Genomic DNA, 12,155 nt, shown 5'->3' on the forward strand with positions numbered 1-12,155 from the left:
ACTGGGTTGCAGTTGCCTGTTATTGGGATTAGTGACTCTGTCAATTTTGGTCTGGAGGCGGTGATTTGGAGCTAGTTGTGATGTTGGAGTGAAAGTGCCTCGCAAGACATTTGCGAAGACATGAGCTTTTTCAGTGTTGGTGTTTAGAGCTGCGTCATTAATTGTTATTGGATAAGGGGTACTACTGGATTGTCCAGTGAGCACATTGAAACGTTTCCAGTATTTGGTGGGATGGCTTTCATCAGTCAATTGGTTGTACGTTTCAATCCATCGACGTTGTTTATAAGCTTTTATATAGTTTTGAACTGTACGCAGCCATTGACGGTGTAAGTTAAGGGATTCAGGATTTCTCGTCTGCAGGTAGTCCCTGTATGCTCGTCGTGATGCTGTGATTAGATGAAGATATTGCGGAGGTAGCTTTGATTTGTAACTATTGAGAATGGTCGTAGGTGTGTTAGTGGTTGCCGCACTGGCAATCTGTGCCGTAAGATGGTCCACCGCCGTGTCGAGTTCCTGTGAATTGTTTGGTGGTGGATGCGGGTCAGAAAAAGCATGCTGTAGCTTTGCACTATAAGCCTCCCAGTTCGCTTTGTTGTAACACCAGATTTTTTGAGGTTGTATTGTACTGCTCATATTGCGGTTACCAAGATTCAAGGTGATTTTCACTGGGTCATGGTCACTGCCGATGGAATCCAGCACAGATATGTTCAAACAGGCACTAAGAGATGTTGATGTTATAACCACGTCAGGTGTAGTGTTACTTATGGGACGTGTGGCTCTGGGCAGTACATGGAATTCCGCTGTAGTGTTTTGGTCCAGAAATTGTAAAAAGTTTGTTTCATCTTGCATGCTGCTACTATGATAATTGATGTCCGCTGCTATGATATAATGTTTGCTGAGGTTTTGGATATGTTGAAAGAATTGGTATGGAATAGTCTCCCCTGGTCTTACATAGATGGTAGCAAATGTAACGACCCGGGATGGAAAGTAGATGGTACTAGCAGTATGTGCTGGCAAGGGAAGTTTGGTGCGAAGGTAACTGTTCGATAAGGTAATTTTCTATCTATTCCAATTGCTGTGCCGCCGTTTACTCTTAAGGCCGGCGGACCATCGTGGCGTAAGATGTTGTATGGTGTAATATGACAGATCATTTTTGGAGCAAGATAGGTTTCGTTTAGAGCAAAGCAGTGAACAGATTCTTCCACGAGCAGGTGTGCAATATAACTTTTCGTTTAGGAACGGATCGGATATTTAAAAATAGAAAATTATACATATTCCGTACTGCCATATTCAAAACCTTAAACCGCAGTTTCCAAGTGAGATATGTGTAAATGCACATGAGGACCAGAGTATGTTGCATGGAGTTGCAAGTTGAAAATGGTTTTAGCAGATGCTGTTACTTGGGTTAATATGTGCGTTCTTAAAAATTGGTGCACATTTTGGAGAGTCAGTGTGAAGAAACGTATTAGGCCTTCCACTGTTACTGGATGTCGTAGTGAGTTGTCAGGTTCTGTAGCAGTGTCATTGATGCGCAGCGGAACTGTTAGGTCAGGATGTTCAGGTATTGAATTCGGCGTTGTCATCTCTACGTAGAAGTTAATGGCAGACAGTTTGAACATCGTCTGTGATGTGGTTCCCTCGGCACCTCCACTCTGCACACAGTGAACATGTCGACGCATATGCAACCTAGCGCAGCACCACCACCATCTTTGTTTTTCTACGTAATGGTGATGTCCACTACGGATATTCGCTTTCTTCTTAGTTGTCAGTCTCCACATATCACTTTCCGTGGATAACACATCTCGCTAAACCCTTCCTACCCCCATGACTTCAACAGACCCATTCCCTTCCTTTGGGGAATCCCTTGCACATCAACTTCACACATCTGCCATGTGTTTTTTTCAAAAGAGCATGCCGCATTTCTTTGTGGAACGCCCTTCGCCATGGTCATATGGTTAGCCGTTGTGCCACTATTTTCTTGTAAACATAATTTTCGCACTTTTTCCCAATTCAATAACTCCGAATGGGTGCCGTTTTCGGCATTTTGTCACATGAACTTTTGTGTTTATTTTCACCTCTTAAGCGTTGGAAACGAACTTTAGTAACACCCTGTATATATATTCAGCTCACTGTTAGTCACCCCTTGACGTAGTTATGTTCATGCAATCACCTATAGTATAGAACTACATTTAGTGAATTTTGCCGTCTTTCTGTTTGATCTGTTAAACAAAGCAATCAATAAAAAATATACTTACATAGAAAAATCTGCTTTCGAGATACTTACATACGAAAATCTGCTTTTGCGTAATTTCTCAGAAATATAGACAATCATAGTTCTTGCTACATTTAGCACCTGATATAGTATATATCAAGATATAGTTAGTGTATGCCTGTGTGCATCTGGTACATATAGTTACTTGAATAAGCAAATATTTGGTGTGTAAAGAATAGCCTTCTTGTGAAACAGTAAAAGATCAACCTTATTTCCTCGTAACATTAGCTGTAAGTGCTTCTTGCAGACTAATAAGGCTCTGGCGTGTGGGCCTACGTCACCTACAATCCTCTGTAAGGTTCGTGTTGTCCTATAAATTGTCGATATACATGCTAAGTGCCTAGTTACAGCCTAAGCTTTTAGCCTCAATCAGAGGATTTTAGTCCTCAGATCGTGATTGTAGCCTCGTATAATAAACCAAATGGAAATAACCCAAGTGTTGATGCACCCAAGAAAATCAGGAATACTTGAAAAATACCTTGAAAAATGCTATAAGGCTAAATTATTCTTCTAGCATTGAAAGAAAAGTTTAGCAAGTGGACCTATGGTTCATAGGGTGAGTCGGGATTTCAGTCCTCATAGACACATAATTATTTTAGTTACAGTAAACGTTTGGCCTTATATAATATCTCAAGAGCAAACAGTCGAAATATTAAACATTTCGTGTACTTTATCCAGTAAGCCTTAGCTAAACATACAATAACAGCGTTACAGACACAAAAATTAAGCAAGCTTTGATATTCTAGTGGCACATAATAAGTATAAAATATCCTTTAAAATACTCTGACAGATAGTTGTGGGTTATCTGAGATCGAAATTTTCAAGCCCTCTCTCCTGCATAAATAGGCTATAGAATTCACTAAGCCTCAAAATAATATTGGGTACATGAGATAAAAAGGAGATGGAGAGTGGTGCTGATCGCATCATCTCCAAAACAAACAAACAAACAAAAAGGTATATGAAGCCCTACCTCATATAATAGGTAAAGTTTCCTAAATATGACAGTAACAAAATATTCAGCAACTCTAAAATAAACAAACTTTTCTACGTAGCAGGCGTAACCTGCCCTAAATTAATATAGAATTACAAAACCAAAAATAGCATAGTGGAAATCAGTAAACCCTAATAATAATAATATATTCTGTGGCTTACATTTTAGCTAAAAGTACTTTTTTTAAGTGTTTTTGAAAAGATTTAAATAAATACTAAACTCTAAGTTAAAAATTAGTGAATGTCGGATACAAACGCAATAAATAAAAAAATAATACAAACCCTGCAAAAAAATCAGTAAGAAGTTGACACCATCCCTTTGTGCGTCCAGAATATAATAGAACATCCTTCCTGAATGGATTAAATTGTGTTATTTGAGTAATAATAAGTCTAAACTTGTAAAATAAAATACTTTGTGCGTCCAAAATGTAATAAAAAACACGTTCAAATCCTGTTATTTGATTAAAAATAGGTATAAACTTGTAAAATAAAACTGTAAAACCTGTCGAAACACAATTTTGTGGTCAAAATGTAATAGAAAATCTTGCCTGAATTGTTAAAATCGTGTTATTTGAGTAAATATAAGGAGAAACTTGTGAAATAAACAGATAAAAGTTGAGAACACACATTTTGTGTGTTGAAAATGTAACTGAAAGTCTTTCCTGAACAGATTGAATTTGCTTTGCTTTGATTTAGTTTATTTTACTATGCGTTTTGTGCCTCTTGGCTAATTTGCGAAGATGGGGATGAATGATGAAATGATGAAATTGATGAATGGACATTCACAAACAACCAAGCCCGACCGGGATTCGAACCCGGGACCCTTGGCGTCGCAGCGCGATGTGCTAACCACTCGGCCACAGGGTCGGGCGCAGATTGAATTGTGTTATTTGAGTAAGAATAGGTATAAACTTGTAAAATAATAAGTTAAAAGTTGTAAAAATATCTTTGCCAGACCAAAATGTAATAAAAAATGTTGCCTGAATAGATGAAATTGTGTTATTTGATTAAAAATAAGCATAAATTGTAAAATAAAAGGGCAGAACTTGACAAACACACTTTGTGCGTCCAAAAGATCTTGCCTAAATATGTTATTTGAGTGAAAAAAAACAACCTAAACTTGGAAAGTAACCAGATAAATCTTGAAAAGTAAACAATTAAAAGTTCAAAAACACAGTTTGTGTGTTGAAAATATAATAACAACTATTGCTAGCAGGGGCGGCGCCAGAAATTTTCGACCGGGTGGGCAGAAGCTGCAGAAGCTCCATAGTAATAGATTAGGGTGGGCAGTATAAATGTAAGACGTATGTATCCCCCTCTCTCTTACACTCCCGATTTTCCTCTTACCTCTTTTCCTTTTCCTTGTTTTCCTCTTTATTCTTTTCTAATCTATTCTCGCATCTTGTTCCATTTCCTTTTGTTTTGTCTCTGATGGACACAATTATTTCAAGGAAGTGTTTACACATGCGCAGCCATACATTCTAATCACATTCTTTCATGCATGTTAATACAGTGAAATAAATGTGAATTAGGTTTAAGCTTGTGTTGCAAATACAAGGCACATACTTGATTTTATGTATTCGGCGACAATGATAGAAAGTACGATGGTAGACAATCGTGAAGTTTCTCTTAATTTAAATGCATGTTCCTGAGCATAGTATTTTCATTGTATAAGTTTTTGACTGAAAGAGTTTTCTTACTCCTTGGGGGTTACTTTTCTTAGCTTACAAGGTTTGTACAACTGACAAATCTATCTGAATGTTTGTAGTAGCAGCGCTTGGGTGCCAACATTTGAGGGGCAAGGACAATATACGCAGGGGTGCCCATCTCCCCCAAGGCCAATGGCGCATCCCCACAAAAACCATGTCCATGTCATCCGCCCCCCTCAAAATCATATCATTTGCTCCCTGAAACTATATCGTAATCCCTACACCGAAAGTAACTTTTTCTTAGTTTTTTGTTACAAATAATGCACCTGCTTTAAAATAAGCAGTATACCAACACTAAGCACTATATTTTAAGAAGTGATGTTACTCATGAATATGGAGAATATCGCTCATGTCTTGTAATGCAGCTATAGCATAAAAATTCATCCACCTCAGTAAATCGCCAAACACGCATTGTTGTAACAAACACACTATTGCGAGCGGAGCAAGCAAGAACATTCTTACATCCATATCTTTGCAGGCTTTCAAGAATATTAATTTAACGGGGTGTCAATACTTTCTTAGGATCCCGGGATATTTAGTCTTTTCCAACTTCTGTTTTGGCACGTTCGGGGTCGAAAACGTGTGAATACCATATCGCTAAATACAGTCTCCAAAATTTAATGTTCAAACTCTCTCTTCACTACAGAAATCCCTTGACAATCTAAGATTTAACACTTTATCTAGAGCTTCCTATCTCCCCCTTTAAATTTAATACTCAATCCTACCACGAAAATGTCCATGCCAATTTTAGACTTACTGTTGATATTGAAGACTGGACATTTCCTCCTCCAAAAAATTAATTCTCAGTTTCCACACCAGAATTTCTGCAACATTCTAAGACAATAGTAATACACAAGAATTGGATACCTTAATGCTCAATGCCCCTCTAACTAAAATACCCGCCATAATCTAAGACTTAGAGTTGAATACTGTCTCCGCCAACGTTAAATTCAGAATTCCCCCCAGAACCAACGTGTCAATTAAGGCCTAATATATAAGAGTTGGATATTTATTCCCCCCCCCCCTCGCACCTTCAATAATGACCTTAAACACTTTCTTTTCTTCATCTAATGGTGTTGCGTTTCTTATTTAAACACTGGACTGATTATATACACTATTTAATGTACACTGACACTAGACTACATTGGAATGGAGTCGACCACCGTGTAGCAATGTCTCTCGCTGTTCTCTCGTACAGTGCGGGTATTTCCCGATATGTACCACGCCCTGCACAGTCTCCGAAGCAGAGTCTGCACTGTCCTGCCACCTAGTGGCGACAAGTATAATGAATACTTAAGATATACAAATTTTCACACATTGATAACACAAATAATAATACATACACTAATCTATCCCAAACATAGTCCCCCCTCTTGATCGAGTCGATCAACAAAAGTACAACTAATGATCTACTGGAAGAGGCACTAGTTTGTTAACTGGACGTTTATAAGTTGAAGACGAAGTGCGAACAGTTGCAACACGCACTAGTCCATCCGCACCAGGATGCACTTGTTCAACTATAGCAAGTTTCCATGTAAGTGGAGGTAGGTGATCTTCCTTCACTAAAACCACTGTTCCTGGTTCCAAATTCTTCTTTTGGGTGTTCCACTTGGCCCTCTGCTGCAGGGAATGCAAGTAGTCCTTTGACCAACGGTCCCATAGTTGTTGGTACATCTGCTGCAATCTCTGCCATCTGGATAAACTGGATTCTTTGATGTTAGTTAGACTAGGCTCAGGAAAACTAGTTAGGGGTGCACCAATAAGGAAATGGCCAGGGGTTATAAAACTGGGATCTGTAGGGTCATGTGACAATACTGTGAGGGGCCTTGAGTTAAGACAGGCTTCGATTTGAACTAAGAGTGTTTCAAGTTCTTCGAAAGTGAGAGCAGAGTTCCCTACGATTCTCCTCAGGTGATGCTTCATGGACTTCACTCCTGCTTCACAAAGTCCAGCCATATTTGGGCTATTAGGTGGTAGAAAATGCAATTTGAATCCTTCCTGAGCTGCATGGTCTTCTAAAGACTTGTTGAAGTCTGATGATTGGAATAAATTCTTCAAGTCTTGTAATTCACGATTGGCACCGACGAAATTTCTTCCGTTGTCACTGTACAAGTTCAAACATTTTCCTCTGCGTGCTGTAAATCTTTGCAAAGCAGCAATGAATGACTTAGTGCTGAGATCTCCGACCAATTCTAGGTGTATAGCCTTGGTGGCAAAGCATACAAATACTGCTACATATGCTTTCAGCCTTGATTTGCTTCTAGTGATTGACGGCTTGATGATAATTGGTCCAGCGTAATCAACTCCAGTGTTTAGAAATGGTCTAGTGGACTGTATTCTGGATGGTGGTAATTGTCCCATGAGTTGGTTGGAAATAGATGCTCTTAATTTGAAACAAATGAGGCACTTATGCAGAATAGCTCTGACCACTTGTCTGGCTCTTGGTATCCAGTACTCCTGTCGTAATGAAGATATAAGGAGTTGTGGTCCTGCATGTAATAGCCTGTGGTGTTCTGAAAGAATGATCAATTCAGTTAAATGATGTTTCGGTGGCAATATGATTTGATGTTTGCTATCATATGGTAGCTGCGAGTGTCTAAGTCTTCCTCCAACTCTGAGTACTTGCTTGTCATCGAAGAAAGGATGCAAGTCTAAAAGTTGACTATCCTTTGACACCTGACTGTTAGAAGACAATTCTCTTATTTCCTTGCCATAAACTTCGTGTTGCATGCTTCTAATGCAAGTATGCAATGCTGATCTTAAGTCACTTGCTGACAATGATCCTATGTGTTTCTCTTGTTTGTTCCTCGCATTGTGTAGAAATCTCAAACAATATGCAATCACTTTTTGAAGTTTCAATAACGACGAAAATCTGCTGATAAATTCTATTGTTGGTGCATTTGTGACTAGACTTACTGTAGTTGTTCTTTGTTCTTCAAGTTCGTCGAGTTTGAAGTCATCATCCCTTGACGATGTTGGACTCGAAGGCCATGCTGTTGCTGGAAGTGATAGCCAATCAGGGCCATGAAACCACATTTGAGAGGTGTGTAGTGAGTCTACATTTGTCCCTCTGCTGATTAAATCTGCGGGGTTCTGTGCTGACACTACATGTTTCCAGTACTGAGGCTTAGTACATTCTTGAATTTGTGAAACTCTATTCGCTACAAAGGTTTTCCATCGTCTTGCAGGTGATGCGAGCCACGCCAGTACGATCTTCGAATCGGTCCATAGATTGATTCTACTGACTTGCAATTGTAGTAGTTGTAACACCTTGTGTGTTAGTTTCGCCAGCAACAAGGCAGCGCACAATTCAAGACGAGGAAGAGTGATTCTTCTTATAGGTGCCACACGCGAACGTGAACAAAGTAAATGTACAGTGGTTTCACCATTTTCATTTGTTGATCTAAGATACAAACAACAGCCATATGCAACTTGCGATGCATCTGAAAATCCGTGGAGTTGAATGTCAACCACTTTTCCTTGAACTAGCACAAATCTGCTAACTTGTATCTGATTAATGTTTGGTAACTGTCGAAACAAACGTTTCCACTCCATGTTGAGTTTATCTGGTAACTTATCGTCCCATTCCATGTTATGGAACCATAATTGTTGTAGAAATATCTTGTAAGAAATTACTATTGGACTCACTAGTCCCAAAGGATCAAAGATTGATGCGACAATAGAAGCTACTTGTCGTTTAGTGATGTTGTCTTCATAACATGACACTATCTCCTTGTTATTTGCTTGCAATTTATCGGTGACTGGATCCCACGTGAGGCCTAAAGCCGTAACGCTTGCTCCCTTGTCGAACTGAAATGGTAGTTGCATTTCTCTATGAGTAGTTGGTACTGCTTCAAGAAGTTCTGGATGATTAGAACACCATTTCTTCAAAGTGAATCCTGCTGAATTCAGTAAATCGATTAGTTCTCCTTGCAATTGTCTAGCTTCTTCAATACTGTTGGCTCCGGTGAGAAGGTCATCAACGTAAACATCTCGTTGTAAAACTTTGGATGCATTCGGAAACTTGGTTGCTTCCACTTCAGCTAACTGCTGCAATGTTTTGGTCGCCAAAAATGGTGATGATGCCAAACCAAATGTGACTCTTGTGAGCTCGAACGTTTGTACTGGCATATCTGTAGATTTTCTCCAAAGTATGCGTTGAAACTTAGTGTCATCTGGATGAATCAGGATTTGTCTGAACATCTTCTCGGCGTCTGCCGTAAATACAACCTTGTGCGTTCTGAAGCGAAGAGCTATAGACTGAATATCGTCATGTGTGGTTGGACCGACCATCAGTATATCGTTTAATGAGAGTCCATTTGTTGTTTTTGCTGATGCATCAAAAACAATTCTGGTTTTCGTGCTGCTGCTGCTAGGTTTGAACACTGGATGATGTGGTAAATAGTATGACACGTCATCAGCTTCATTTGGATCTGGTTGTACTGGCTTCATGTGTCCCAACATTTCATACTCCTCGAGTATTCTGCCATACTCCTCTTTCAACTTTGGTTGTTGTTGAAACCTCTTCTCTAACTGATGTAATCTGAATAATGCCTGGTTGTATGAATGTCCTAGCCCTGTATGATCTGATCGAAATGGGAGACGAACAATGAAACGCCCTGTTTCATCTCTGGTGGTGAGTTGATTGAAGTGGTTTTCACAAGCTACTTCTTCAGCTGTTTTTGGTTTCGAGTACATTTCCTCCAAATCGAAAAAACGCCGTAATTGAGAATCCAAATTGTCTTCCATGCGTACAAAACATGCTACTGTGGGTGTACTAGGTTCTACAGGCTGTTCCATCCGACCAGCTAAAATCCAACCTAATTCGGTATTTTGAAGAACTGGATAGTTTTCATCTCTCGTTTGTCTTTCAGGAAGAAGTAAGTGCAAGTAAAGTTCCGATCCAATTAGTAGATCTATCCTTTCTGGTTTGTAGAAATCTGGATCTGCTAACTCAATGTCGGTTGGTAGGTTCCAATGTTCATGATGAATAACTTGAGAAGGTACGTTCCCTGTGATGCGTGGGAGTATCAGACAAGTAAGTGAAGTCTGGAAGTCTGACACTCTTGAGCGCAGCTGAATGTCTACACTGTGCTTGGCTTCCGATGAAACATTATTGATTCCTCTGATTGGAATATGATTTTTCTGCTTTCGCAACTGTAGTCTCTGGACAAGATCTTCCTTGATGAAATTTGACTGAGAACCACTGTCCAGGAGAGCTCTACATGTATGTGGCTGTCCCCTAGAATCGATGACTTCTACTAAAGCTGTCGATAGCAGAACGTGTGATCTTGGTTTACTCTTAAATGTGCAGTATGAAGATTGTACTGAAGTTGTCCTTGCAGCTTCATTCCTCGTGTCTGGTGAGTCATTCCTTGGCTGGTCTTGCCTTAGAGGACCTCCTCGTTTACCGCCTTCGTCTGGATGCAACAATGAATTGTGTTTCAATCCACAGCGTCTACAATTACCTGAAGTACAGTTCCTAAAATTATGATTCGATCTGAGACAATTATAACAAAGTTTGTTGTTGCGCACACACTCTTGTTTCTGCTTCAGACTTGCGCCTGCAAAAGACTTGCATGAATATAAGGAATGTGCTAATTTACAGAAATAGCATTGTGTATTTGTAGTTGTCAGGTAAGAATTTGACTGACGGATGTGTTTCTGTTTAGGGCTAACCTTGTGTTCATTGACATTTTTGTTTACGTGAACAGACTTCATTGATTCCAAAGCTTGACATTTTTGTTCTAGAAAGGTGAACAGTTCCTTTAGTGTAGGGAACGACTGATCGGTATGGCTTAATTCCCATTCCCTTCTTGTGTGAGAATCTAGTTGAGCCAAAAAATGATGTATCAAAATAACATCTTCTAACGGTGTTTGTAATTCAAGGGCTCGAAGAGCATTTAAGTTACTGGTGACATCATTGATGAACTGACGTAATTCTGTGGCATTTTCCTTGTTAATTGCATTCACATGCAAGATGTTATTGACATGACTTGCTGCTATCAGTCGTTTATTCTCATACCTATCTTTCAACAATTGCCATGCAATATCGTAATTTGAATCAGTCATGGGCAAAGTATCGATAAGTGTTCTTGCTTCAGATTCTAATGATGAACGCAAGTAGTGGAATTTCTGTATTTTAGGAATATTGTCATTTGTATGAACCATAGCCTGAAATGCATCTGAATATGCTAACCAATCCTGATAATTACCGTGAAACGTGGGTAAAGATACCGTGGGTAATTTGATGTGCTTGGTGCCTAATGATGAAGCATTGTTTACAACATCCGATCCATCTGTAGGTGCAGCTTGTGTTTGTTTATGTTTCTCTATAATGGATTCCATTTTACCCCATACCTTGTAGTAAACTTCTTCAAAATCCCCCCTATGAGGTTCATGATTCTCGTTTATATCTTCTACTTCTAAACGTGTTTGAACTTCATCATATTTTTCCCACAAAGGTGTTAAATTCTGCAAACGGACCCTTACTTCTTGAACTTCCCCCATATCTTCAAAGGAATTAACAAATGCTTGTGTTCGTGTTAACTGGCCCCTAAATCCAGCTCTCTTACGTATCAACACTCTTTTCTCTTCTTCATCCATCGCGAAAGAAAGAGGGAAAGATATGTAGGAAATTGTACGTGAGGAAAGAGTAAACAAAATATGGTGCGAGCCTATCTAACTACTGACCTTGACCTGAAGCTTCCCTGGGTGTTGGCGATGACGTCACTTCAGCCGACAGCAGGATACTGTAGTGGATGCTTGAAACTGTCCAAATTTATGATACTCAGTCCCGTGATGAGTTATCGTAGCAGATAACTTATTGTCCACTGAATACAACCGTGTATAACTCGGTCTTATAACAAAACATTCGACGTACGCACGATAACGATACGGAATGTCTGTTCAAACCACACGCGTAACGGTTGTGATCGAAAATTACACGTAATACGAAATAAGTACTGTAACACAGAAAGTTCTACGATTGAGCACATAACATGCAACCGTACATTGACGTAAGTACGAATGTCAGTACACATCTGTAACTGGAACACTGCATACAAAGTCACTTCGACACCGCGCGAAAACACTCGTTCTTTCCATGGCGGGCGAGCTGAGACGTTTTTTCTGATGCGTAACACGTCATATCTCACAGAGATTGTTCCCTTGGTAAACTAATC

General features: G+C 39.5%; 1 protein-coding gene across 1 annotated transcript; it reads right to left on the minus strand.

The window, feature by feature from the left end:
* Positions 1–6,372: 6,372 nt before the first annotated feature.
* LOC145983100 (uncharacterized) lies at positions 6,373–11,577 on the minus strand. Its single transcript, XM_083116371.1, has one exon. It carries the CDS (start codon positions 11,575–11,577, stop codon positions 6,373–6,375), a length of 5,205 nt encoding a protein of 1,734 aa, XP_082972497.1.
* Between the last annotated feature and the right edge of the window lie 578 nt (positions 11,578–12,155).

The sequence above is a fragment of the Lepisma saccharinum genome, unplaced genomic scaffold (genome assembly GCF_977018435.1).
Source record: "Lepisma saccharinum unplaced genomic scaffold, izLepSacc3.1 HAP1_SCAFFOLD_645, whole genome shotgun sequence".
Classification (NCBI taxonomy): domain Eukaryota; kingdom Metazoa; phylum Arthropoda; class Insecta; order Zygentoma; family Lepismatidae; genus Lepisma; species Lepisma saccharinum.